The sequence below is a fragment of the Cebidichthys violaceus genome, unplaced genomic scaffold (assembly GCF_023349555.1).
Source record: "Cebidichthys violaceus isolate CVI_PGR_0920_01 unplaced genomic scaffold, fCebVio1.0.p SCAF_5, whole genome shotgun sequence".
NCBI classification, from domain to species: domain Eukaryota; kingdom Metazoa; phylum Chordata; class Actinopteri; order Perciformes; family Stichaeidae; genus Cebidichthys; species Cebidichthys violaceus.
In genome coordinates this window covers 8,096,498-8,124,062 of record NW_027176705.1, presented here as the reverse complement: position 1 = coordinate 8,124,062, position 27,565 = coordinate 8,096,498, and the positions used below count along the sequence as shown (strand labels likewise).

General features: G+C 41.3%; 5 protein-coding genes across 8 annotated transcripts; 2 read left to right on the top strand and 3 right to left on the bottom strand.

Moving 5' to 3' along the window:
* Positions 1-1,467: 1,467 nt before the first annotated feature.
* LOC137887533 (protein phosphatase 1 regulatory subunit 3E) lies at positions 1,468-6,433 on the bottom strand. The gene has a single exon (XM_068730605.1). The coding sequence runs from the start codon at positions 5,889-5,891 to the stop codon at positions 4,968-4,970; it is 924 nt and encodes a 307-aa protein (XP_068586706.1). The 5' UTR covers positions 5,892-6,433; the 3' UTR covers positions 1,468-4,967.
* A 236-nt stretch (positions 6,434-6,669) lies between these two features.
* On the top strand, positions 6,670-9,362 carry cunh16orf46 (chromosome unknown C16orf46 homolog). The gene is made up of 3 exons (XM_068730704.1): positions 6,670-6,781; positions 6,881-7,116; positions 7,463-9,362. Exons 2-3 carry the CDS (start codon positions 6,922-6,924, stop codon positions 8,315-8,317), a joined length of 1,050 nt encoding a protein of 349 aa, XP_068586805.1. The 5' UTR covers positions 6,670-6,781; positions 6,881-6,921; the 3' UTR covers positions 8,318-9,362.
* A 125-nt stretch (positions 9,363-9,487) lies between these two features.
* Positions 9,488-16,537, bottom strand: atmin (ATM interactor). The gene is made up of 4 exons (XM_068730702.1): positions 16,213-16,537; positions 13,799-13,924; positions 13,366-13,565; positions 9,488-13,251 (listed from the first exon to the last, which is right to left on the bottom strand). The coding sequence occupies exons 1-4, from the start codon at positions 16,462-16,464 to the stop codon at positions 11,487-11,489; spliced, it is 2,343 nt and encodes a 780-aa protein (XP_068586803.1). The 5' UTR covers positions 16,465-16,537; the 3' UTR covers positions 9,488-11,486.
* Positions 16,538-19,336: 2,799 nt separating this feature from the next.
* cenpn (centromere protein N) lies at positions 19,337-23,491 on the bottom strand. The gene is made up of 10 exons (XM_068730711.1): positions 23,229-23,491; positions 22,937-22,982; positions 22,747-22,806; positions 22,457-22,530; positions 22,107-22,280; positions 21,900-22,001; positions 21,264-21,318; positions 20,989-21,098; positions 20,052-20,175; positions 19,337-19,702 (listed from the first exon to the last, which is right to left on the bottom strand). Exons 1-10 carry the CDS (start codon positions 23,397-23,399, stop codon positions 19,581-19,583), a joined length of 1,038 nt encoding a protein of 345 aa, XP_068586812.1. The 5' UTR covers positions 23,400-23,491; the 3' UTR covers positions 19,337-19,580.
* Positions 23,492-24,706: 1,215 nt separating this feature from the next.
* cmc2 (C-x(9)-C motif containing 2) lies at positions 24,707-27,049 on the top strand. Of its 4 annotated transcripts, none has more exons than XM_068730415.1 (5): positions 24,707-24,981; positions 25,350-25,429; positions 25,850-25,920; positions 25,995-26,066; positions 26,182-27,049. In XM_068730415.1, the coding sequence occupies exons 2-5, from the start codon at positions 25,393-25,395 to the stop codon at positions 26,263-26,265; spliced, it is 264 nt and encodes an 87-aa protein (XP_068586516.1). In that variant the 5' UTR covers positions 24,707-24,981; positions 25,350-25,392; the 3' UTR covers positions 26,266-27,049. The 4 variants fall into 4 exon arrangements, with proteins under 4 accessions (XP_068586516.1, XP_068586519.1, XP_068586517.1 ...); XM_068730418.1 differs by lacking the exon at positions 25,350-25,429 and adding an exon at positions 25,099-25,206 and having other exon boundaries at positions 25,804-25,920; XM_068730416.1 differs by lacking the exon at positions 25,350-25,429 and having other exon boundaries at positions 25,804-25,920.
* The last annotated feature ends 516 nt before the right edge of the window (positions 27,050-27,565 follow it).

Below are 27,565 nucleotides of genomic sequence, written 5' to 3'. Positions count from 1 at the left end.
CGCAGGCCGAAATTCAAATGTGGCGGGAGAAGCTACGCAGTTGGGATGAAAATGTCTCTGTGGCTGCAGTCTAATAAAGCCCGACGCCTGAGGGAGAGAACAATCCGAGTGTCATCATCACATGCGCACGGCTGTTATATAAGCAGCTGTTGGTACACAGACAGTGATAACACACTGTTTCCTGATTACCACAGTGTGGTAATTACACGGACAAGCATACCACATGTGCACTTTGCTCATGTATATTCAGTGATTGGAAACATACTCATGCCAAAAGTTTACTGTAAAATGATTAGTTGATGTTTATACAGAATATCTCATGTATCTGACAAACAGTCAAATAAAATCCAGATAAGACAAATGTGCCACACGGCAGTCTAATCAAACTGTGCATGTCTTAATTTCCTGCTTCACCACTCACTGACATTGGATATTTTAATCTCTTTTTATCTGTATTCTGGGTGATTATGGGATTTTCCACTTTGAGAAAGCTGCTGCATAGCTCTAATTATGGAATTAAATTGGAATCTCACAGCATGTTTTTATTGACCGGCCATATGGATTTCACACTGACTGGTTGCTGAAAGCATTGAGCTAGCATGCGGAGCAGCTACAAACTGTTAGGGTCCCTTCAACACGACTATAAGTAAGCAAAGTTGAACCTTAACTTCCTCTGAATGTGGGTCAACACAGCTCAGTCATCACTGACATGAAGATTAAGCAGGATCATGTTGCTAATCTGACACAAAGGCTCCCAAATACACCTGCACAACATACACCTGCAATACATGCACAGACAAAGCGTTGTATGCAGCACACATTCATTGCTAGTTTTCCAAATAAAACAACTCTAGTATCAGACTTTACTTTTCATCAGTCAAGACCGCATTATATGACATTATCAGCCATTTAATTCCTTTAATGAAAGTGTTGGAGGCTTTGTCGATGGACTCTAGAGACTGTGGCTTTATTTAATTGCATGCCAGTTGGCTTATTCTTATATCTATTTAGAGAGAAAGCTGGTATGCTTGTTAGAAGTAGAGATTGTAGATTGAACGTATATTTGAATGTATATTATTGTATATTATATTATATGTATATATAGAAGAACAAGCAGATGCATTGTTAAGTCTGTCTACAGTTAAATAGATGGACAAACGATTTGGGCCCTGAAGACATACTTGCAAGGGGGTGTGACTAAAAGTGAAAAATATTAAACATACTATGTTAAGATTAGCTTTTTCTAAGATATTTTATATTCTGCTTCTCCTGCATTTGTTCCTGCTTCAGGCTCCAACCCCCTCCCTTTCCATAAACAGAAGGGGGCAGGGTGTCAGACTGTAATCGATTCAAGGACATGTCCTCAGCCATGTCTACAATGGCGATGGCTACAGCCCACTGCAGTGTGCTGCTTTATGAATGGGAATCAGCAGCAGCCCTTTGGAAATTGTAAGTACTGGTGGAGCATTTAGTTTCCATCACAAATGCCTTTATTAACAAAATAGAGGTTACATTAAAAACTAAACGTAAAAATAAAGGTATGTTAGACATGCAAACATGGTTCACTGCAAAAGAGAAAATAAAAGACAGCACACAATATAGATTAACACAGACAAATGACTGCAGATGTTACAACAGAGGGTTGCATAGGATTTACAAAACCAAAAAACTGTATGGCACACAATTCAGTGCCATACAATGGTTATTAATAAGACAGAAGTGATTTAGGCTTTCCACAGTGACAGAAAAGAGCAGTAAAACAGGACACAGAACGGAAAACATCTTGTTAAGTAGCTATTAACAGAAGATTTATATATATGGTGACTTTCAACTCTGCCCTTTTCCTTGTTCTCACTCAAAGTGCATTAGACCTGCTTTGACTGAGTCTGCTCAGTGTCAGCTACAATCATAAGTCGGTCATAAGTGCATCTGGCCTTACCTATCTCGCCCAGATATGTTCCCCGTGTCATTGTCCAGAGTCCATGTTTTCATCCATCAGCAATCACAACTTTTTAACAAACAAGCACTTGCATACTTCCATCTTTCCAGCTTCATGTCTCTAAACTTATATTTTAGTAAGGCAGTGTACACAGTTGTTTCCAATGTATTAATTTCATTCAAATACACTGCGGTACATATTACAGGGGAGATTTTGCTGTAAACATAATTTTGAGACAAATTATTGCAGTTTGTTACAAGCAGATAGTATGATATTGAAGATATATATATATATATATTTATAGTTAAATATAATAGCAAGTGTGCTTTAGGATTTTATTAAGTTTGGGCTCATACATTATTTTTCAACTTCCCAGGATAATCTGAAGACAACTTTTCCAATTCATCTCTCAATTTTGCTTTGAAAGTACTTAAAAATACACACAACGCAGAAGAGTAACAGGAAGACATTCAATATGAAACATTAAGACATTTATATACATATCTATATATCAGTGAGTTGTGATGCAAAGTGTCATGTATTCATTGAGGTGAAAATCTAATCAGACCAGAAGCCCTTCATTTTGTTTATGGTGGGGATGCACCAATAACAACAGCAGTGTGGGAGATACCAGGCTAAAACTTAGCACTGGTATCTTACAGTTTCCACATCATGACATGCCAATGTCATTTATGTCAAGCAAACTAAGCAATCTCAAACTCTATATTGTTGTAGTAACTCTACATAATCTGTGTTGGCAGTGATGAATTGGTATTGATGCATCTCGGGACCCCATCAGAAGTCTCATCCTGGATAATTAATGTTTTCTGGTATCGCACAGCATGAATGTTTGAACAAGGTTTACACAGACCAAGTAGACAATATGCAAATACCCACTGATTTAACAACATAACACACAGTAAGCTCTGCCATGGCCAGACCTTTTATATCCACAGTGTACTTAAACTAACAGGTGAGAAAATGCAGGTCTGTGTGTGATAAATGTAGAGAAAGCAAAGATCAACTCAGTGCTGGCAATCTATCACTTCAGCAAAATATTCGAACAACATCAGGTACAGCATTGACAACATTGTCAGATTTAGAGACAAACATTACTGATGGATTCACAGTGGAACTGCTCCAAAAACTAAGTGGTTACAGGAATAGTCTTTATCCACATCCCAACCTGATGGCCTCATTAAATGGAGAGCCTCCCTCTGAGGCCATGATGATGTAAACAAAGGACAAAGTGATGTTGAGATTACAGTCAGAGCACTGGATTTAAAAACATCCTGCTTGTTGTTCCTCTACTTGCTGAACTGGAGTCTCAACTTTCTACATGGCCAAAACCATTTCTAATACCTTACACTTACAAAAAGCATGAAGAATATTTGCATTTTTAATTAAACTAATTTTCCTACGACATGCAAGCCTGTTTACCACAAAGTACATGATCACATATGGTCTGGAGCAGGTTTGGAAGACTGACCGCCAGTGGATTAATTCAAACTGTATGGATTAGCTGTTGTCTGGAAATGGTAGACTGGTTGATTAACATCAGTCATGGTTTATGATATGAAAATGAAGTATCAAACAGTCAGGTGGCTTAAACCATTTCGGTCAGGTGTAAGAAGCAGCACTATTCATGCACAGTGGTGACTGAGGATATCATCATGTACTTTTACAGCCAGTTAAACACATTTGTCCGTGTAATAGCTACTTTGTTAAAAACACTGCTCTAGGAAAAACAGTTACACGGTGCAATCACCAATAGAAATTAATACACACTGTGTTCTGAATGTATCCATTAGAAAATAATTACTGTGAAAATAACATCTGCTCTGTAAGGATCAACCTGAAGAAGAAGAGAAAAGGTCTGCATGTAATCTGAGGTAAATTTAACATGACAAACATTGCTACTAAATGTATTTTCCTTGGTGGGACAACAACCACGCTCAAGTGGTTCCTTCCTATGACAGTACAGTATGCGAGTGGTGAAGCCCATGCTTTATAAACCGAAACTTTATGATTTGATGGATGATGCACTTATAATTAAGCTATTGTTTTTCTAGAGAAAATGTTTTCATTGCCTTTGAACTTTGGTTAGGGAGAATAGTTTTTGCAATAATTCAGCAAATAAATATACAATGTGTGTTGAATAGGTGCAAATATACTGCTGGTTTGGTGTCTCTGGATTAAAAGCGTATACATGTATGGACACTAACTAATTCCCAGTGCCTCTATACTTTATTTTTAAAGTTTAAGGATGATAGCCATCAAATGCATTTAGTTTAGTCAAGCCAAATGAAGAAAATAGTGTATTCAAAATATTCACTGCACAACTTCCCACATCAAGGCTTTAAATAAGGCATTTTCAATGGCATGACAATGGGAACTTGTTTTGTTCTTTTGTTTTGTTTATACAAAATAACCTGCCAATATTTCTGTTCGTCAACTCAATAAGACAATGTGTGTGTGTTCCTCCCAGCCTGCAGGAGACTATTAAGAATATACTACTAGGTTCGCTTGATATCCATATCAGCCAAGATGCTTTCTGCTTCCTATCAAGACAATATATTTGCACGCATGCAAAACAAACTGATAATTTAAACATCACCTTGTCACCAAATCATTTTACAGCGTCTCCTGAAACGAACTGTGATGCCCGAAGTTGGCATTGCCCAGCACGTTTTCCGTGGCACGTGTTTCTACATTACATAACGTGACCATACCCTCCCAAAGGGCACCAAGCTGTACACAGAGCCCTGACATCAAGGCAAATTATCTAACAGGATCCCTCTCAAGGCACCCATCAGGCGTTTACTGTAGTCTTCGACCCTAAATCTGTTACCACAGCGGGGCAAATATTTGAATTATTATGGGAAATAATGTTCAGTGTCCCAGCTTTGAGTGTAGCTGGAAATGGCAGAAAAGAATTAACAAGCTACAGTCATTTAGATACCCGGGGATCAGAAACGCGAAAATTACGCACGCAGCGTGTCACTGCAGACGACAAGCACGACACAGCTCAGATAAAGTGAATCCATCCATTCTCCCATTCCCGCGGTGGGGACATCTTGAACTGGTGACGCCGCACTTTGTAGTTGTTCCCAATATTATTGTCCCAGAACTCTTTCCCACCGACACAGTATTTAATTGCAAACTGAAATGTGCCTCCGTTGTCGAGATAGGTAGGCATGACTATCTTGAAACAGAACTTATCAGTGTCACCGTCGCTTGAGTCGGGAACATAGGACGCCAGACTGTCCATAAACGTTATCCAGTTGTTCAGAGAATACCGCAAAGAGACGCTCTTTTCGAAAGCCATATTCAACACGCGCACAAACCCGGAGAGGCTGAATTCGTCCACCTGAACGGTCTCTAACATGACTTTCACCTCCCTCACTTTCTGCTCAAAGCCCGGTAGTGTGCCTGGGTTGGTGAACTGCAACTCCATGAACACAGATTGCGCAGGGGCACGCGGGAACTTTGTGTCCAAATGATTAAGGTGGAGGTGTCCTTTAGGTAGTTTGGCCAATATGCGCTCCGGCACCTCTGGCTCATCTGCATCATCGAAGTGCTTCACTGAAATGAGCTCTAGGCCAAGGGAGTCGGCGAACCGGACCTTTTTCTGACTGGTTGGACTTCTGCTGCGGGATATCTCTAACTTTGCTCTCTCTGAGGGTGTGGGCAGCGACTTGCACCTCCGACGCAGATTTGGACTCTGTGGCGGCTTCAGGAAGATCTCTCTACCCCGTGGTCTCTCTTCCACGACGGGGCTCTCGATGGTTTCGCAAGTATCGTTAATCATATCAAAATCGTCCCCATCTTCAAGCCGCGGGTTTGCCGCTGCCAGGCTTCCGAACAGTCCGGCAATGCAGCTGTAGTTCCTCGGCAGGCAATTCTTTGGGGGCAGCATGACCACGACTGGACGCACAGACTCCGTTTCCATAAAATGCAGCAGTTCCTGCACTGCAGAGCCGAAGTGGTCGTGATGGCGAAGACCGGCGTGTCGAGCGATGCAGCCGTCAGGTGTCAGCGTCTCCCTCGCGGATAGGTGCTCCGGCTGCGTCAGAGGCTGACACTGTGCCGCTCTGGACCAATAAACCAAGTCGGTGTTTGCTCCTGTAGATCGGTCACTTTAAATTTGTGTGAAAAAAAATATATCACACTGTCTGCTTATTGCAAAAAAGAATAAAAAGAGAGACACTTCGTTCTCGGCAGCGACCATCGCTCGTTTTCGTTTCCGTGTGGGGAACGTGCAGCGTCCTCTCACAGCTGACGAGTTTGACGTCTGCTGAAGCTCTACGTGCAGAACTGAACGTTGCAACAAACCAAAATGGTTTCCTCCTTCACAAGAGACAAACCGGTTATGGCTTCCTCTATTTCACATTGTGGCGTGATCCTCGGTTAGTCTACAGGAAATAAATGACTGCCTTTAAACACACTGGTGTTTGTATTTTGGCCATTATCTGCAATGTGGTAATACAATTAGACTTGACAGTTTCCAATCATGAAGTCTCTATTCTATTCTACTGCTACATGCACCACATGATTACCGTGTAAATTAAGACGTATTGCATACCACAGATGTAATAATTACTCTGGAGCGCATTCAATCCCCCCCCCCCCCCCCTTTTTTATCTACGTCACTTCTTCCCGGTGCAGCCTCTACGGGTTGCTATGGCCACGGTGTTGCAGCTCGTCTCTAAAGGCATTCACTGCTTCTATGGAAAAACTCATTGGCAGTTGTTGTTTGTGAATGGTGCTTTCGGATATGGGAATAGTGACCCCAAAAAACACATTTAAAATGCTACAAAGACTACAGATAGTTTCCTTATGGTGAGTAAAGATTGGTAAACAAACCTATTTGACTTGTGGAACTTAATGTACCTCTTACAGGTTGTTTTGGTATATTCTTGTTTTTTCTTCTTCTTCTAGATATCACCATGAAGCACATGAGATCATGAGATAACTGCATAATGGCGACAGTAAAAGAAGTGGATCACACAGCTGTGAATGGATCAGAAGAGGAGCCTCCAACACAGGAGGAAGCAGTTGAGGAGCAGACACCAGAGAGGAGACATGTTGATGTCCTTCTAGATATTAGTGAGGAGGACTTCATGAAAGAGCTGGAGCCACATGAGTATCATTGTTACTCTGGTTGGGAAGAAACAGTAAGTGAATGAATATCTTTTTACAGCAAACCTTGCCTTTATCTGATTAAGTGAAGTAGGTTGTACCAACAGTGCATGCAAGTGTCTTCTATTACAGTTTGGAGTCAGTGGTAAAATAATTTTCCAATGAGAAGAACAAATGTATAAAATATCTGCTGTAATTTCAGATTCATGATTTTTCAACATATTATTTTTCCCTGATATTGATAAAAGTTACTCACTCTCACCCACTGTCATTATTAGCATAATTTCCACTTACTTTTAACATTGATCTGGCTCAATAAGTAATTATTTTTTATGCATTTTCTGTGTAAACATTTAAACACTCTTTTTATTTTGAAAACAGCTTCATGGTTGGGCCAGAGTTGCTCCACTGAGCTGCATACTTTTGACTCAGAAGAGGTACAAGAAATCAAAGCAGGCTGACAACCCAAGGCCCTTGTCTGTTGACCCAACAATCCCTGACGCGTACAGCTCAACCACCATTGCAGAGCACCGCTGTGAGTCTCATGTGGGTCTGCATAACAGCTTCAAGAAGTGCATCCCATTAAACCAGCACACGGGATCCTGGGGTAACACTGTTGTGGCAGCTCTGCAGAAGGATGGTTCAGAATGGTCTCTCCTCAAATCTTTGCAGAAAACCATTTCAAAACTTCCACTCAAAGAAAAGATAGTGAAGGAAGGGACGCTCAGGGACACGTCTTCGCAACCTCACCATCTCCCCTCGAAATACTCGGACAACGGAGCCACTAAGCCTCAGAAACACAGGTATAGGACCAATAATACGGTGGTTCCTGTTAAAAACTTCTCATTTTTGCCACCAATTACATCAATACCCCCGAATCCTCAGACAGTCAGTAGCCAGCTCTGCAGTGGCAGGAAGGCTGAAGAAGGAGAAACCATAGAGGAAAACTGTTTCATCTTGGCTGCGAGGAGCGGGACGAGAGGAGCTAACCCAGAGCCTCCCTCTCACTCTGCAGTCCTGACCTCCAAGTACCGGACATGTCAGCACAACCCCCACTTGTTCTCTGCTGTGAGTGTTTCTATACCCAAGAGGTATCAAGTACCTATGTCTTCCAAACCTGACACAGTGCACCGCACTAGCTACTCAGCGGCCGACAGCCTCACTCAGGCCCTCCACTCCAGCAATGCATCAGGTGCACAAGCCCATTTGTACCCAAGCAAGACTCTGTGTACGTAGTATGTGATCATTTGAAATGCTCAGGTTCAACAAAGTTCAAACAACCCATTTTATCTGAATGCCTCAGACTTACCACATTTTACAATATTTCCGTTAAATTAGTTGGAAGAATAAATTAAGGTGAGACATCTTCATAAGAGTAATCACAGAGGTAGTTCCTTTGGCATATTTCAGAACATACTAACCATAACAGTCAAGTGAACAGATTAAATGTGAAGCTATTAGTGTAGCTTGCGTCTTTGTTTTGTTCTGACCGGTTCCCACAAGTGCCTCTTCAGCTGTTCCAGTTACCTAGCAACGATGCAGCTACCTCATAAGAAGTATGGCAGTGCGCCTGCTTCACACTTCCTTCTATTTAAACCTCAGCCCAAGCTACAGAACTGTCACAATATGAGCGTTGCACTGTAGCCTGAGATCATACATGATGACGCAAACCGTTGCCAAACTACTGCATCTGCTCTGTCAAATGTAACTGTATACAAGTGAGTGATCCCTGATGATTGTGGATGGATTCTCAGGGTTATCAGTGCAGCATGCTGATATCCTTCATGTCGGTCTCCAAAGACCAGCCAACATGATTTACAACTGGTATGATCTGGTTACATTGCTTTATTATACTACCTCTGTTGTTTAACTGCCCTGAGTAAATGATCCACTTAGTGGGATTGTTCTATATTCAAAAGAGCTGTCATGTAAACCTAATTAGACAACACTTTAGTCTTACCTGAATGTGCATGTATGAAATGGTCCCTTAACACAGATATGTAAAGAGTTGCTATATCCAACACAAGCCAGGATCCAGCATGTCTATATTCAGTAAGATGTCGCTGCATCAAGGTGAAAAGATGAAAGACAAGATATGATTCATGTTGTTCTATAATGAAATGTACAAAAAAAGGGGTCTGCACAATTAAATTAAATGTAGCTCTGTTTGTTTATTACAGGAGAACTAAATGTATTACACATTAAAGAAAGCATCAGCAAAACATCTGTGCAATTTATTCCATTGTGCTGAACTGAGAGCTCAATTAAAGGGTCAAGCTGACTGATTTAGGTGCGTCGACCCTTTTTGTATTTTGTGGACACCAATTGTGTTTACAAGCACACCTGACGCAAAATGTGTTTTTCCGCCACCTTTGTTCTACGATAAGAGACAATGAGCACAATATACACTTTCGAGCAGTTTATTAAGAACATCTGTAGTGTAGCTTCAACAATTAATCAAGGCAACCATCAACTCTACACACATAGGCAACAAACTCAAACTCTGCTGAAACAAATATTTTGTGCTGGGAAAATATCTGCATGCACTCCCTACAAAGAGAAAATAAAGCACTGGAATTGACACTTGAGACCGACGAGGCTTCTACATAGTTCTGTTTAAAGCAAATCAAACCCCTGAGCCACTCAGCCAGCAGGGAGATGCTGTGGAGATGGCCTTATTATAACGGGGAAACTGTTTGGACATGATGCAGAACAATAGAGCATGTTATACTTAGCATCATGTTCTGTACATTCTTCAGTTTGTACACGCATCTAAAAACTGAAACAGCATTAACCACCCTTCAATGAAACCCTTCAAACGTATTACCTTCAATAAAATGCTGTGTAGCATTATTTTCATGTGACAGAACAGAAATCTTGACGATAAGGGGACAGTCCAATATTTCATGCAAACATGACGAAAATACCAAAATTGTTTGTTCGTTTACCAAAACATAATCTTGTGTAATTCAGATAATTATTAATTATTTTAAAGCAGCAGATGGTCTGTAACAGAACTAAAGCTAATACTTGGGTTAAGGCACCAACAAAACAAAATGAACAAGTAATCAAGGCCTTTAGCTCTATGAGTGTGGTGCCTGTGATTAATGAGGTAACTCAGTGCAACAATAGAACAAAATAAAAACATTAAGTCAAATAAAAATAAAATAAATTAAAATATGGCATCCGATAAGGGTGGATAATGATTTTAGTGGAAGATACTTAACAGGAGTCCTCTCAGCCAACATAAGGTGGTGAATGCATAAGATAGCTCTGTGCTAATCATTGCTCTAACCCTCTATGTGTTTCTGTACAGTAACATTACTGGATGGCTTCAGCACAGAGTACTGCGACTGTATACACTTACACCCAGCTAATGAATAAGTCAAACACAATTACAGCCTAGTCTGCTTACTGACTTCAACCGACTGCTTAGCTAGAGGCCCAGACAAACAAAAAAGTGTTTTACGCAACATCAAACCTCACAATCACTTTTCAATGAAAGGTGCGCAACAACTTACAAGACAAACTATTCCATTTTACTTCTGCCACATCTGTATGTGTAACGCTATGTTTCAGAGGCTTTGAGCAAAGCCTTGTTCACTGTTAAAGGCTTTACAGGGTTTTATTTTGGAAAACATAAAGCCGATTTCCACTGGTCAAGTTTTCCACTGGCTGCAAAGCTTGCAGGACGCTATTAGAGTTTATAGTCTGGCTGCCGCTGACAAGGCAACATCAACAAGGCAGCCATTAGATGCACAAGCTGAGAGTAGATATATTAGGTTTCTGTTCTGCTGACCAAGTGAATGCTTCATGCACATTTCCAGACATATATGTAAACTAAATGTACAATGTTATTTGTTGTACACCTGAGATGACATCGTTTCCATGCAGAATATGCATATCTGAGAGCTGTCATACAGACGAATACATTTATAAGCTTTTTTTTTTTTTTTTGGATAACCACGCACAGCTAAAGATGTCATCCCCTTTAAGTGCAGATCTTACATTGACAAAATGTTGAGTCATTTTTTTTTAAACTGCTAGTAAGACCAAACAGTGAAAACCAGTCATAGTGGTTGTACATTGAAATATTAAAGTAAACTGGCATTTCAGACAAAATACACATACAATATATATTACTTTATGTGCAAATAAATATGTAAACTGTCACAGGAGCTGATGAATCATGCCCGTTGAGCAAATAAAGTGCAGCCGAGCTGTCAGGATATGGACCTGGAGAGGCTCTGGACATCTCCAGTGGAATGTTCAAAGACATTTTCGCAGACTTCTTACTGCTAAGACGGTGGACCGCTGGCGGACAGTGTCGACTGATTCCTCACACAAGGACCAGGCAGACGTGAGAAACCTGTGCTGCAAAAGCTTCAGATTCACTGAGAGGGCTTCAGCTGTTGGGTTTCTCGGGGTGCTGAAAGAGAGCACACAGCTCCTCACATGTCTGGGTTTCTACAGAGCTGAAATGGGACTCCATATTCCATGCCAGGTCTGCTGACAGGAAGTCATCCATGACCGTCTGCGTTTCATTGCTCGTTAGGAAGAGGTGACCGAGGCCCTCCGCCTGGCTGGTCATGGTCTGTGTCTCTGTGCTGTTGAGCAGTCTGCCGTGCTCACCCTGACTCACGGGAGTCTGAGCGGAGAGACCTGTGGCGAATAAAGGGAGATCTGTCTGCGTTTCTGTATCCGAAGACTCTGTGCTCATAGAAAAGCTTGAATGTCGTAGAATGTTGCCCAGGGGCATGTGGCTTCCGGCGTTCAGCAGGAAATTGAGGTCAGTCTGAGTTTGAGTGTCGAACAGCTCCAGGTCGCTGGCCTGGTTTCGACTTGGTCCCTCACTTTGGTTCAGTTCATCCATCAGGAGGAAGTCCGTCTGGGTCTGGATGTCCAGAGACTCCAGCGGCGTGTCACCACCCAGTCCTCCCAGCTCACTCTCCTCCGTCTGTGTCTGGATGTGCACAGCATTGAGAAACTCTTCGAAGTCAAAGTCAATGCCGTTGTGTTGCTCCTGAACAGATCCCAGAACTGACCCGCAGCCTTCAGATGCCACTGTGAGCACCTGGTGGCCCGACATGCTGTCAGACAGAATGTTTTCTAAATCATTTAACAAGGTCATCGTTTGGGTCTGATTATCGGCCATGTTGTTGGAGTTGAGCTCATCTGTCTGCACCCCAAAACACATACCACCAGCTGACTTAGAGTCCTCGTACATACTGCTTCCGGTGAGAGTGTCATTTAAGTCCAGAGCGGTCTGAGTTGAGACACTGAGGGAGTCGCTGCCGAATAGGTCAGAGCACATGATGGCCTGTTGCTGAGTCTTATCATCTGATTGTGGCAAGGCAAAATATGTCTGTGTCTGCCTGGTTTTGTACGGGGGTACAGATGAAGAGGAACAAGGAATTTGCCCCATGCACTGGCTGTCGGTCTGCGCTCCAATGGAGGATGTGGCTTTAGCCCGGGAGGAGAATGTCTGGGTTTCAACACTGACTGGCAGGAGGACTTGGGCGCTCACGCTAATGTCTGTTTGGGAGCAGGACGACACCGAGGACTCACCCACTGAGCACAACCCCATTCCCTCCCCGACCCCCACTCCTGTGGGCATTTTCGACAAGTACGATTTGTCCGTCTGAATGTTGGTGGAGGTGCTTCTTCCTCGTTGTTCTGCCAGGCTGGCTAAGTCATCTGTGCTGGCGGGGTCCAGACTGACCTGCACCCCGGTGCTAATGGGCCCCAAGCTGGAGCGTGAAGTAGGCATGCTGTCCTTGAAACACAAGCTCTTAGCATCCAGTTGGGGAACCACAGCTCCATGTGGCAGCAGGTGAAGGGTGCTGACGGAGCCTTGGCTGTCTACAGCCAGCACTACAGACCTCAGAGCCCCGCTTTCTGTGGATGGAAGAAGGACCGGCAAGTGGGCCAGCTGCATCACAGGAACACTGACCAAAGCCATCTTGGGCTTTGGGAGGAGCAACTTCTGGAGGCTCCTACGGGGGTTCTGATTCACCGAGTCTGGGATATGAACCGTTGTATCAGAAGGGAGCACAGCCTCCGTCAGCTCTTTACTGGCAGGCATGATCTGAAAGGTCGACTCGTTGGTCTTAAGCTTTTCAGGACCACTTAACAATTTCTCCATCTTTCGCTTTTTTACTGGAGGAATTCTGTAAAAAAAACAAAAAAAAAAACAGATACAGAGAAAGCCAGCCACGTTAATGTTTAGCCAAACCTAAATCCAAGTTTCAATACAAATCACTCTGGACTATGCGGGTACATGCCTGTGTTCTGTAGGAATCTCGTGACCCGTCCTGTAGATGTGCGAGAGTAGAGCAGCCCTACTAGCATAGGGGCAGCCACATGTGCAGTGGTAAGTCCTCCCACAGTCTTCTATGTGCCTCTTTAGGTCCCACTCTGTGCTGTAGCCATTGTTGCATTTGAAGCACTTGTGTTTTTTCTCTGCATGCATCTTCATGAAGTGCTACAATGAAATGGATGAAAGACCAAAGAATGTATTGTATACACTTGCTTTAGTTTTTGTTGCTTCTTTGTCAGTATTGCAGGAAGAGTTAAAATCTAAGAGGATTTTATCCTTCTTTACATCATTCCTGTAAAATAGATTTTTGAAACATATTTGGTGCTGAACTGAGATCTCATAATTTTATGTAATTGATCACGTGGATAGAATTACATGTCATTGGAGGAAAGGCTTACTTGTTTAACCAGGGAGAACTGGGAGAAGGGTCTGTTGGGCCCTCTGGGACAACCCTCGATAGGACAGCAGTAAAGCTTCTGAGAGCCCTTCATGTCCTTCCTGACCGTAGGATTCACAATACCATCCTGAGGGTGACGATACCAGCGAGAGACAAAAGAGAGAGAGGACAAAGCAAAGACATATTAGCATTTTGGATGTTTATATAATACCCTTACTCAGCAGCAATGGCTTACAGCAAGTAAGTGATTTTTGCTGGAAAATGAAGTGATGGTTGTACACGGCATTGCTTTCTTTAGTCAGTGGGTAAATATGATAATGTGTATTAAAAATGCTACCATATTTCTAGGCTCTGCTTCACATGAATGAAAAATAAATGAATGCGCTTGCTTGGGAGCACATGGGATACAACAGTTTGCTGTACCACTGCTTCTCTTGTAGTCCCGAGGCACACTTGCTAAAGCAGCTGTCAGCACATTGTATATTAAAAAGGTGCTCAATACAAAATTCAGAGCATATATTGCCTCCATACTGCTCTCAACATAAAGACGGCTAAGCCGGCACCTAGCAGGTAACATTGCTAAAAGCAACAACAATAAAATCAAAGGCAGCAGTGGTGAAAGAGTGTTAATGCTCTGAATCCCATACAGAACCTTTAAATTCAATGGATGGCATATTAATACAGTAGCAGCACCTGCAGTGAATGAACGTCGAAAACAGACAACCCATCACCCTCCGTAACCGTCATTAATACTGAAGCCTTCCAGTGGTCACGGTCACCTCCATCTGCTGTAGCACAACAGCTAAAGTTGACAAACACCCTCTGGTTTATCACAAGGAGTTAGCACAAACAGACAATCTGCTCAAAATAAATGTTCTTGCAGTTGGCTTTGGTGACATCATCTGGTCGTAGGCTGAAGCCTGAGTCGTGTCAAGACATTATTCGTCATCGACCAGCAGCTGGCTGAGGCCCAAAAGAAGAAGAAGAATTTAAGATTCACTATCTTTGCTAAACCAGGTTCAGTCCACGGCCCTCTAAGTGACCATCGTCAAGGTTAGTTCCTTTTTCTGGCAGACTGATCAATGCAGCGATAAGTCAGAATAATTCTGCTTCCCCTGCAGCTGAGGTCACTGATATAGATAGAGAGATAGCTGAAAGCCCTAAGACCAATAAGAACCAGGTTGTGAGTGATAAAACTCATTACTTCTGTGCATTGATGCAGAAAAGCTACAGTGAAGGTAAGCAGACGTAATGAAAACACAGACAGAGCATACAGAGTGAGCATCAAGTCAAACAGGATATCATTACCACTGCTGACAGAAGTCTTACAGAGCTGTACATTTTAAAAAAAATGCAGCTTATATGCTCTTTATCTCTCTTTACACAATTTAAAAAGCCCAATCTGTGGGCAATGACACATCAAAATACAGGATTGGAATCAGCTGTTACTCTCAAAGTAATCAACATGTCTTTCAGTGGGCCTACAAGGATTAATGAACATGAACAGCAACTAAATAGACCATCAAAGTTACATTTAGATTATGAAAAAACAGACTCCAACTTTTTAAATATACAGTACCTGATTGTACCTTAAATTTACATAGCAGAACCCCTGATCAGGCCTTTAAAACACTCTTCTAGCTGCGCAACATGAACTACTTCTAGACCTCATTTAAATTCTCACATTCACCTATTTTAAACAAAGAGCTTAGTCTATTGCAGGACAAAAGGCAGCCTTTCCCAGCAAAGAACTTCATTCATGGAGGGGACACAGTGAATTACTGCCTCCCACGAAAAGTCCAGTACCAGTGAGGACAGAAGAACCAGGGTCACAAGTAAACTTGAGTCCAAACGTTTTGACTGACTGTTAAGTATTGGTAGCAGACTGTCCATTACAATCAGACAATCAATAGTGCTCATGTGGTCGTATTTTAAAGAAGGTGAAGAGGCCCTTACCATTACTTAGAGCCAACAAAAACCGTATTAATGTGAACTCTAGCACAGCCAAATCAGATACTCCACACATTCCTGTCCTCAGCTACAAATAGTTCAAAAAGGCGAATCTAAGAGTAAAAACAATGCACTGACGTTAAACCTCAACCATCACGTGCGGTACAAACCATTAGCGTTCATTGATGACGTCAGCTAACTAGTTACAATGTAACTAGTTAGCTAACAGCAAACGCCCGTTACGGAGCTACACTCGCAGAAAAACTAACTTTTATCAAACGTTAAACACAACATCGTGTTTGTTAAGCATCACCAGTGTTGTGTAGCGTTAGCTAAAATAAGTTGTGATGGATGACTTGCGTTTTCCAGTTTTTTTTCTCACAATAATGAGTTAGCCAAGTTAGCATTGCAGTTACGTAAAAGCCTAAACTATGTGAACATTAATCAGATTTAGGAAGCGTTTACCTTTATTCTGTGTGATTTAACGAGATGCATGTTCAACGCAGGTGTGTTGGGGAGAATCTTGCCACATCCTTCCACGGTGCAGAGGATGTTCGTCCTCACTTCTTTGGTCAGCTCCGTGATGGTGGGTTTTATTATGTCCCGCGACTGCGACAGAGACTCTTCGTGACATTTCGGACTGCCAGTAGTTGCGCTCTCTCTGTTTTGTGCCTTGCTCGTCGCAGAGGCAGCCATGTTTCTGTGTTGACAGTCCATCTGTGTTTGGCAGAGAACCCCAGTAGCAGCGTTGAATGAAGGGTAGAAATAGGTCCCTCCGCTTTGTCTGACAGGCTGCTTCGCCAAAAGTGCTAGGACGTTGACAGCTGACCCTACGTCATATCCGGTATAATGTTATCTTTCCGTTTGGTACACGAAGCTGTGTCCCAATCCAGCGGCTGCATCCTTCGGAGGCTGCATTTGTAGACCGGTTACGTCACAGCGGCTGCGACTAGGCAGTCCCATTTCGAAGACTCCTTCAAAATTATGATGGTGATGTTAAGTAACAATATTACATTTATTTATTGTTTTTTATGCTTATGTATTGCTAAGAAGATGGGTCACTTAGGTATAGTTCCATCATTGTTCAAAGTAATAAAAAAAATGTATGATGTTAATCTTAATGAATAAATATATTTTAAAATCAAGGACATTTCTCTGGCATTTCTAGTTTTCTGCTGTGTTGAAAACGTTCTGAACCGTGGCACACCTGTATCTTATCAAACCGAACCGTGAATTTTGCGAACCGTTACACCCCTAATACGCACTAATAATATTCACACACGGCCACTGAAAATGTGTGCGCATGCACTGAAAACGGGCACACATGCATTGAAAATGTTCACAAACGCACTGAAAACAAGCATGCATGGACTGAAGAGGAGCACACACACACACACACACTGAAATGTTAAAACACACCGAAAACAAGCACACTGAAAATGTTCACACCAAGCACACAGGAGAGAGCCTACTTCAGTGTGGAGGGGTATCAGAGTGTTTGCGTGTAAAATAATTTTGGTACGGCTGGAAGTTGTAGTGTAACAGGAAGGCAGGTAAATAGAACTTCAGCTTGCAATGCAATGACTTCCAGACACATTGAAATTGGGAGGAAAGAAATATCATTGCGCCGGAATTGTTCTTGTGTAGCAGAAAAACCAGCATCTAGAGCAAAACTTGGATCTACATAGCTCTGTTCTGTCTTTTTTAAAGATGAATATATATATATATATATATATATATATATATATATATATATATATATATATATATATATATATATATATATATAATTATATATACAGTGGTGGGTCGTTAGGGCCAGCAAAGCCTTCTCTGCTGGCCTAGATTGAATCACAAAGTTATAGCTATTTTATAATTTAATAACTTTTCACAAATACACTACATGTATTTTAATATTTTTTCCCATTAGCTTATTTTCTCATTGCACAGCTCCTGTTGTCCTCTGTTGCTCTGCTTCCAGCCTGCAGCTCTGTTTCCAGTGCAGCTTGTTTTAAGTAGAGCTCTTATCCAATCAGATTTACCCTCTATGTTGTCTCTAAGTAAACCAAAATCTGAGGCCTTCAGTCTTGCAAGTGAATCCCTTTGCAGTAGTAAATGGGGACAAGAGTGTTGATTGTCATAGTCTTCAACCAATCAGATTTTTAGTCTGACATGTTGGGCGTATTCTTTGACATGTCAGAGCCTTCTAGCTGGCCCAGCCATACGTGATTGGTTAGTGGGCTAACGTGACCGACATGTATGGCAGCGACAATCCCAATATCTACTGTCTCTGTCGAGCGGACTTTTTCAGCCCTCAAACTCCTTAAAACGCATTCAAGAAATACAACTGGGGAGGCTTGACTGTCTTCACTGGTGTCCATGAATTGAGGAGTTCTTACTGGAACTAAAACGCACGGATGTACTGTACAACCGTGTCATTAAACTCTTTATCAACAAAGAAAGCAGTAAGGAATTTGTCTTTAAATAGTGAACAGCAGCTTTGGTAAGTGAATCAGTAACTTTAACTGCCATAAATATTATTTATGTAATTATTTGATGTGCTTGTTTATATATTATTTGTACAACTTGTTTTTATGAATATGGATTTTCATTTTGTTTTAAATGTGATAGGAACTATTCATACCTGCAAATTTGTATATATATGTATATATATATATATATATACACACATACATATATATATATACATACATATACATATACACATACATATATATATATATACATATACATATATATACATATACATATATATATATATACATATATATATATATATATATATACACACAGTGGCAGGCCATGCATTTCATACCTGGGCCTTCACTCGTAAAAAGGAAGCTCAACACCTACAAATACACTAATATATGAGCAGGGATTCTAGATCAGACGGTCTCGCTCGGTCCGCCCATCGCGGTCCTCAAAGGACGCGGCTGACGTGGACCACAAAGGCTGGGTCCTCCAACGGATGCAGCCGCTGGATTGAGACACAGAGACAGCCTATGTTTTAAGCTGGAAAAGTGCATTTAAAAGCTAAACATTTCTCATTACTCATTACATAAGTGTTGGTCAAAATAGGTTCATCTCACACAGAAAACGTATATAGGCTTTAATTGTGCAAACCCATACACAGGCTATTGTGGGCTGTAGCTGATGACAACAATAAATAGCCAAGCTCTAAAAGAGGAACTGAAGAGTTCTTATGAGAGCCTGACCAACACACTGCCTATGATTAAATTATTAGTTCATATTTGCTAGTCACAGATCTATTGGTTATGCCTCCAACTAATAAGAAATAGTAGAGATGCCAGACAGTATCATTACATAGCTGGTCCACCATACATTGTGCACTCACTACGTGCCGTGGTTATAATTCTTTTACCTGAAACAAGCAACGTAAATGCCAATTTATGAAAAGCTGGTTTACTAAAGTTCCCTTCCAGCAGACCTTTATACAAAGCAAATACTCCACAACACATTTTAGTAACACTATAGCTAATGAAAAATCCAGAAAAGCTGGTCAGATGACTAGTGTGGGGGATCAAATGACATGAAGAGAATACAAGAATATTAAAAATCCTGCTTTTATATTCATTTGTACATAGAAAACATTTCATGGCAGTAACATTCTGCCACTTAAGCACCAACAAAAAAATAATAAAATGACAAGAATCTATTGCAAACTACTGACATGTTTGCAACTGTAAGCACACAGAGAGAGTCTTGAACAAGTAATGATAAAAGCAAACCCCGGGTAGACTAGACATGGCGGGCCACACGGTGAATGCTTTAAATAAAGGGCCCGTCGGCCATCAGTTCTGTGGTTGGCGTGTTTGTGAGGAGGGGCCAGGGCCATTGTCTGTGATGACAAAATAATTTCTTCCTTTTAGGGGGATACATGAGAGCAGAGGTGTGACAGGGGTGGAGGCAATTCCTGTAAAACAAATAATAAAAAACACATTCAAATTAGTTGATCGCACTTAAGATAAAAAGAACATTTTGAAATTGCTTATCATTTTATTGGCATGGTTTAAAAAGTCACAAATAATTCAGGGACAGCAGGTTAAAACACTTTGAATGCACTGACAGACATATTGATGATGGATAATGTAAGAGGATTACAGTGGGGATATGTCCTCTAGTCTAGAGAGTGTGTGCCCTCTTGTGGTCATTTATGGAATTGCTAGGACTATATAAAATGTTTATTTGTTTTACAGATTTACAATCTAAGTATTGTTTCCTTGCTAAAACACATATGGTTGTGGCTAATACATTCTTGATACCTGAAGATGCACAGTGTCTGAGTGACTCCAGGAGATTAGTGCTTGCAAATTTGACAACACATTTGAAGGGTTCCTCCCGCTCCGTCATGGTCTTGTTGGAGTGGTCTCTGAATTTTGTCTCCAGCTGAGGAAAGGACACAAAACACAAGATGATCACAGCACAGAGAGATACGGACCTTTTTTTACAATACTGAGTCTCAGCAAATTAAGACTGAGGCCAAATCCCAATGTCCTCCCTAAAACCTAAGCCCTGAACCCTCAAGGACTTAATTGACGTCACCTGGTAAGTGGTTGAGTGTGAGAGGCTGCAAGGGCTCGAAATGGTATAAATATGAATGGGACAGCACTTTGCTGCAACACGTTACCATGAAAACGACAAAAAAATATGATGTATAATTGTACTCCCTGATTTGAACGTCTTCCAGGCTCTTTCCTCACAATATGAGAGGTCATTTCATATAATCTATTTACTTGTTTTTGTCAAACCATCTTCGATGACAAAATAAAATATTTGATGAATAAATAAATAAATAAATGTCCTCTGATTTCATGTTTTTTTTGGTTCCATCTTTAACCCTTAATGTTTCTGAGTAAATATAATAAGACAGGCTGAACGCACGTAAGCCGTCCTCTTTGTTTACCTTTTTTTTTACGTCTCCATGCGTCCACTGGTTACCCCGTGTTTAACGTCACATTGCTATGACTTGTGGGTAATTCCCTTAGGCTAAGTCAGCATACCATGCTGACTTACAGAAAGGGTTCATAAAAGGGCTCAAAAAGTCTGCCAGAGAGCCCTCAAACACTCGACGATTTGACAGTGGGACATCCCTAAACCCTCACGGACGTCGCGGGAGCGCGCCTCAAAGTCTGTGAGTCCGTAAGGGGGGACATTGGGATTTGGCCTGAGACTCAGTATTATCAAAATGCCTCTGGATACCTTGTAAACTGCAGACTGGAGCTGAGGTAACGCCCCACCACCAAAGGCCTCACAGGCCATCTGAAGTCTGTTTGCTGCCGGCTCAGCTTGTTCTTTTTCTATGTGCGGGTCTGTAAATAGGACGAAAGCCAAATAAACAGAATCACAAAGCAGAATTCTTCCAGAGGAAGAAAACAAACAAACAATGGGTAAAAACAAACCATGTTTAAGTATGTGTGATCATATAAAAAATATTAAAGCAGCTTTGCTCAGATCAAAGGATTTGATTAACATACTTGAGATAGTTTGGTTATTTTCTGGAGGAGGACTTGGATACTTGGTGGGAAACACCTAGAAACAAAAAGTAAAAACAAAATTCCCAATATAAATCATCAGAGCAATCTTTTTATTAGAAAACAACTCAAGGGTTAAAATGAGTTAGTACTAGGCTAAGAGTTCCTCTTGGTTCAGTGGATCCTTAGACATGAACTGTGACATTATGTAATCAAAGATATTTTGCATGTGCGAAGGTCGAACCTGAACCAGGAACTAGTTTGGCAACATGATGGATGTTTACAATATATATATATATATATATATATATATATATATATAGTAACATCTTTAACAGAACTTCTATTTAATGGCAAACAGGGATGACAACAATGTGCGATGCTTTGCTTTTCACAGTTCATTGTTAGGATTGCAAACTTTTTGTGTTTTTAATATCAAACATAAGAATAAATCAAGCTCCTACTACAAAAAAAGGTAAATATTTAAGTGTACTTAAGGTTCATAAAGGGTGAACATGGCCACTTACATTCTTCCTCAACAGGTGGCCATTGAGGTCAAGGGTCCAATGCCTATCAGCATTCTTTAATTAAGTGGGGAAGACAGAGCTTTGTATGGTGGTTGTAGTTTGAATAGCCTACCTGTTGATATTTCCTCATCAGAAGGTCCCTAATGGCAGTGAGTTTCCGTCCACTAAGGTTAGCATCCTTGATAGCTTGATATCTGGTGGACAGAACCACGGCCTGCAAAGTACATCACTTACTTAAAATGGAAAAATACAGAAAAAAAACTGCGACCGGGCAACTGTACGAACAACGTCCTGGTTGAACATGAAACTCAACCCTCACCTGGGACAACAGGGGCTTCTGCTTTAAAGTCAGGCTGGTCACAAAGACATACGGGGTTTGGAGATAGTGGACGATGTATGTTGGTTTCAGGTGGTTGGGTCGAGAGAAGGTGTCTCCCCACGCAACACGAATCCATACGGCTTCATCTGTGTGCTTCTTCATTTTGATAGACACCTTGAATGCAATGTCAAAAGTATACTTATAATAGAGGTTGTTAAACACAGAGATGCCCATACAATGTGTATCAATGCTGCAACTGTATAATAAACTTGTGTGTGTGTGTGTGTGTGTGTGTGTGTGTGTGTGTGTGTGTGTGTGTGTGTGTGTGTGTGTGTGTGTATCTGGCTTACATGTCTCACAAGTTCTTTGAGGTGGGATTTAAATTGTTCCTTGAACTGCATCAGCTCTACAGAGTGAGCATCATCTGGAAAAAAGAGACATTAGAAAAGAGACAATAAGTAATAATAAGCAATAGTCAACTCAACTTATAATTACCTGGAACGAACAGACCATAACAAGTGAAAAACATGATGGTCCAGACATCAGCAGGATATGTGACGTACCCACCAGCTGCAGTGTTTAGGTTAGAATAAAAATCTGCACATTGTCAGCCCTCCATGGTCCAAATATGTAAACATACCTTCAGGGTCCAGGAGCTGGAAGGCATACCACATCCCCTGGTTTGGATTGTCCATGATATCTGAGAGACAATCACACCAACGTAGAGGGACACAGGAAGCGTTATTGGATTGGCATGGTACCATTACAGTTAGCTAGGATGCCTTGGCGTTACTCTTGCCCAAATGAGTAGATACTTTCACATGACTTACATATCATCTCGAGTTCTGTGATGTGTTTCATTGCCAACTTGTTTTCCTGAAACGTTACAAATAACGAGGTTTAAAGGAGACACAGAGCAACGCTAGCAAAATACAAACTGATTCCTATTAAACAGTATGCTTTTGCTAATCAAGTGTTGTGACATTATTCGTTTTCACGCCTACCTCAACAAGCATTTTTGATAAGGAACGTGCTGTTATTTAGATTAACTAACTGCCATGTTTTTGTACACTAGGTTTAATTCACTACAACAATTCATATTTCAGGAAAGGCGCCGTTTACCTCGCAAATGGCCAGTAGCTCTTCCGTTAACGCCCATTTTGACTGAGTAAAATCTATGGACTTCTGCTGATGCTCAGTCAAACGGCCCCACTTGTCCAGCGTTGTTCTGAGCATGAAAGTCGGTATCCGTCTCATGAGTCGCTGCAGTAAACGTTTCGTAGAGTCATCCATCCTTTCCCAGTCGTAGTTGTATTGGAAGATTTAAATTAAACCGCCGGCTACGTCCAGCTCTCACGGTAGCAGAAGTAGCACAATCCAAACAAACCGCCGACAAACGAAGCACACGAATTGACCAATCAGATACTGACATAAAATCTCACGCGCTTCATGCTCTATTTAACGCCCTCTGTTGTGTTGGAGTGGTAGTACATCTAGTACTGTTGCTGCTGATACTACAATAATACGAACTACAATTACCAAATGCACAGTGGCGGAAGAAGTATTTAAGACCCTTTACAAAAAAGCCCCAATACAACAATTTAAAGGCATTTAACTACTACAAAATGCCTGCATTTCAAATCATACTTAACTAAAAGTAGATATATCTTGTCAGTAAATCTAGGCTACATAAGGTATCAAATATAAGTACTGTTTCTGCAGCAAAATGTCCCCTGTGTCATAAGATTGTTAAAACTAATGTATGAAAGCATTGTGCTGCTGTAGCTGGTCGAGATGGAGCTAGTTTTAACTACTTTATATAGAGTTAGGTAAGTAGTTCCAAAACTTGGAGGTCGGGTCCCCTCCAAAAGATCACAAGATAAATCTGAAGGGATCGTGAAATGATTAATGGGACAGGAAAGGAGAAAAAACAAAGTCCTGATACACAAATCTGTTTACACCTTTTGGACCTTTGGTAATTTGCAACGTTATTTTGAATTAAACCATGTGAGAGGTTTAGAGGGGAAATGGCTCTCTATCAGTCTTAATAAAACGTAACTAGTAATTATATATCAACTTAAAGTAGTTGAGAATATGACATTTTTTCTGCTGCTTCTCTCTGTGTCTGATGTTCATAGCAAAGTGTTCACATGATCCACACACTGCAGTCACCATGAAACCCATTGGTTAAGTAAGTTAAGGTCACACTGTCCACAGGACTGAAACAGTGCAGAGCCAGAGCGTGCCATCATATCTGAAAAGCAACATACAGTGGAATCATGCAAATCAAGCAATAATGTCCATCACTAACATTAGCCATTATATGGCCTTTGATTAAAATAAAACAGGACACACACCTTATAAAGTTGTCACAACAGCACTGTACGAAAACACTGTAACAACTGTCTAAAGTTAAGCGCATCCATAAGCAAAACCAGAAGTACGTTAGGGGGAACCGTCTTGCGTCTTCTGCAAACTTCCGTCATCGACTGCCCCGCCCCTTTGTGAAAAGAACGTACACCATTGGTGGATGAGTAGTAAAAGGCGGATAGCGATTCGCTGTTTACCATGGCACTCACTTCTCCGAACAGTTACGAAAGCAGGCAGTGTGTTCTTGTTGGTTCCTGCAGTTATTGTAGGTTACATTCATGTCACTACAAGGCCACCAGATTTAGTGGAAATTGTTGAGGAATTATAGCAACCTGCGTCGTTATTCTACATGCACATCCGCCCGTAGTTCCTCCGTTGTTGCATGAATTGAACCTGCTGTGTTACAAAAGGTTAACGTTAGCTGAGGCTTAGCAGTTCGCTAGCTAACGTGACATTTCACCGAGGTTTGCTGGAAAACTTCTCAAATGACACAGCCTTTCCACAGGTAAGGGTATTAAAGAGCACACTGTTATCAAATAGGTTGTCGTAAACGTGGTGGTTTGCAGCATGTATCGCTATGTTTTGAGCTAATTATCACAATTATTCCGTGTCAAAACAATAGTCCAAACTGAACTCGTGGGCTGTTCAAGCGAGCATGTTCCCTGACCCGGTGTCCTCTCGTGAAGGGTGGCTTTTTACCATTATTACAGAGGATTCAGGGTGAATGCAGGTAACGTTTTCACATTCTCTCTCTCTCTCTCTCTCTCTCTCTCTCTCTCTCTCTCTCTCTCTCTCTCTCTCTCTCTCTCTCTCTCTCTCGTGTCTCTCTGTGTGTGTGTGTGTGTGTGTGTGTGTGTGTGTGTGTGTTTGCAGGTAAGTGTTCACCGAGAAAAAACAAACAATCCCTATCATCTCAATGACAGCTCAGGAAGGAGAGGGATGGGGAGGCATGAGTATCCTTTAGAAAACATCTTCTATGCCCAAGTGTAGCAATGCAACCACAACCCACTGGTTTCAGATATTAGAATGTATCCTGCTTTTCTTTTGTTTTTATATAATTGTTTGAAGATGTCACCTTTGGCTCTCATCTGGGAAATTGTAATGAGACTTTTGACACATTTTAATAGACCACAATGAAAATGACGATTTGTTGCAGCCTGACTATATTCTGTAACGGAAAAGTGCACTACAGTTGGAAGCAAAACTGCGTCTGAAGGCAAACTTGCAAATATGTTGCCACCAAAGAACATCTCTTCCAGTATTATTCAACAGTAACTGTCAACTCGACCCCACTCAACCAGCGCTCCTCTTGTTTGTGGGTTTTCAGTATTGCCGCAGTGGTACAGTAAGCCCTTAACTCAGCATGCACCCTGACCTGTCTCCTCACCTGCACACGACCGAGTGTAATGAGTTGATAACTCGCCTGATGCAGTGCCACACGGAGGTATGTCATGCTCTACATTATTTTATTGCCATAATAGACAAAGCAATGTAAATGTTGTTTCATCTCACCCGCAGCACAACGTCATGAAGTTCTTTGGCACGTGTAACGATGTGGACCGCGCGATGCGTCACTGCCTAAAGAAAGAGGTCTGTCAGTTATTTGTATGCACTTTGTGAATGAGATGCAACAAGGTCTCTGACTTCTGAGCGTTGGTATTTAAATAATGTCTTCTTTAATCAATGCTTCCTCACTATTCAACAGAGACTGGAAAAGCGTGAGCGCAGCAAGGAGCATGCACAAGAGATGAAAAAGAGGCTGAAAGGAAAACCCAAGGAGCAGCTCTGAAAGACATTTTTTTACTGAAACTTTGCCACTGGTGCTGCAATTTGAGAGTGTTCTGAAAATGGGACATTGAATTAAGAATGACTCTGTGTAACATGCCTCACCAGAGGAGTGGTTATGGCTTCTGTCTCTTTGTGGATTCAGAGGAGTGTGGATTGTAATGGCATTGAAAGATCTCAAGGTCTGTTATTAGTGTAAGTTCTTTTGATATTTTGTGATTGAAACATGAGTAAGAGGCAAGGTTGTTTAAATGTTGGGATCAAATACCATTATGGTTAAGATGCACAGCTTGCTCCTACTGTTGCGTGAACCCACCGTACACACTTTTGACCTTTTAATCATCTGCACGGACTAAAACTTGCAGTGTTAGCAGAAAATTTTAGGATTACATGAAAACAACCGCACCTAATACTTTGGATCAAAGATTGCTGTTTGGGATCATTTAATACCCCCCCCCCCTCACTCTGCAATACTTCACAGCTCCATCAAAGAGATACGTGTAGCTGCTGGCAGAACCTCTTCATCAAACATTATTTATGTTGGCAGGACACATCAGGAATATTCTGGTAGCTGTTTTATTCATGGGAACGGGGAGAGTCAATTTCAGGGTATCAGAAATGCATGTCAAAACAGGATGGCCTGTGGTTGTGTCTTACTCTCAAAGTAAACATACAACCATAGACGTGCATATTGAACACACTCATTGGTTAAAAAGTCTATTTGAATGGGGAATTGTATTCATTTGTCACAAGTTTGATTACTTTTTAATAAAGTGAAATTATCAGTACATTTTCAGAATCCATGCTTCAATGTAATGTGTCATCATTGTAAAACAAAGTATCAGTCAAAAGCAAACACTGCTCCTGGTGTGAAGAGAATCTAAGGTCACAGGTCCAGTTAGTATTTTAGAGATTTTACTGCATCGCATGGTCTTCATTCAGCAAGAAGTCGCACTGCTTGCTCATGGGAGTGTTTAGTCTCTGTAAATAGAGTACAGTCTAGACCTGCTCTATATGAAAAGTGTTGAGATAATTTGGCACTATACAAATAGAAATTGATTGGACTATTCATATGACCCGTCTTTGTCTAAGGATGGTGTCCTCGATCTTTCTCTGGCTCTTGGTCGATGACCTCGGTGTTCACGAGACTGAAAGTTCACATTTAGGTCATGAAATGACACCTGAGCCGTCTCCATGTGCTGAGTGAATACCAGCAGACGCTGTTGAGGCCTCTAACTCATTAGTAGTTGGACCTTTAAGCTTCGATCCTCTTCCTGCATTATTAGGTATTGTTTCCAAAGGTC

Coding starts and splice junctions, on each gene's coding strand:
- LOC137887533 (XM_068730605.1), bottom strand. CDS start 5,891: ATGGAAACGGAGTCTGTGCGTCCAGTCGTGGTCATGCTGCCCCCAAAG.
- cunh16orf46 (XM_068730704.1), top strand. CDS start 6,922: ATGGCGACAGTAAAAGAAGTGGATCACACAGCTGTGAATGGATCAGAA. Junction 7,117..7,462: donor ACTCTGGTTGGGAAGAAACA/GTAAGTGAATGA, acceptor TTTTGAAAACAG/CTTCATGGTTGGGCCAGAGT.
- atmin (XM_068730702.1), bottom strand. CDS start 16,464: ATGGACTGTCAACACAGAAACATGGCTGCCTCTGCGACGAGCAAGGCA. Junction 13,925..16,212: donor TTAAATCACACAGAATAAAG/GTAAACGCTTCC, acceptor CGTCACCCTCAG/GATGGTATTGTGAATCCTAC. Junction 13,252..13,365: donor GAGATTCCTACAGAACACAG/GCATGTACCCGC, acceptor TTTTTTTTACAG/AATTCCTCCAGTAAAAAAGC.
- cenpn (XM_068730711.1), bottom strand. CDS start 23,399: ATGGATGACTCTACGAAACGTTTACTGCAGCGACTCATGAGACGGATA. Junction 22,531..22,746: donor CCAGCTCCTGGACCCTGAAG/GTATGTTTACAT, acceptor TCTTTTTTCCAG/ATGATGCTCACTCTGTAGAG. Junction 21,099..21,263: donor AAATAACCAAACTATCTCAA/GTATGTTAATCA, acceptor TCCTATTTACAG/ACCCGCACATAGAAAAAGAA.
- cmc2 (XM_068730415.1), top strand. CDS start 25,393: ATGACAGCTCAGGAAGGAGAGGGATGGGGAGGCATGA. Junction 25,921..25,994: donor TGATGCAGTGCCACACGGAG/GTATGTCATGCT, acceptor TCTCACCCGCAG/CACAACGTCATGAAGTTCTT. Junction 26,067..26,181: donor GTCACTGCCTAAAGAAAGAG/GTCTGTCAGTTA, acceptor ACTATTCAACAG/AGACTGGAAAAGCGTGAGCG.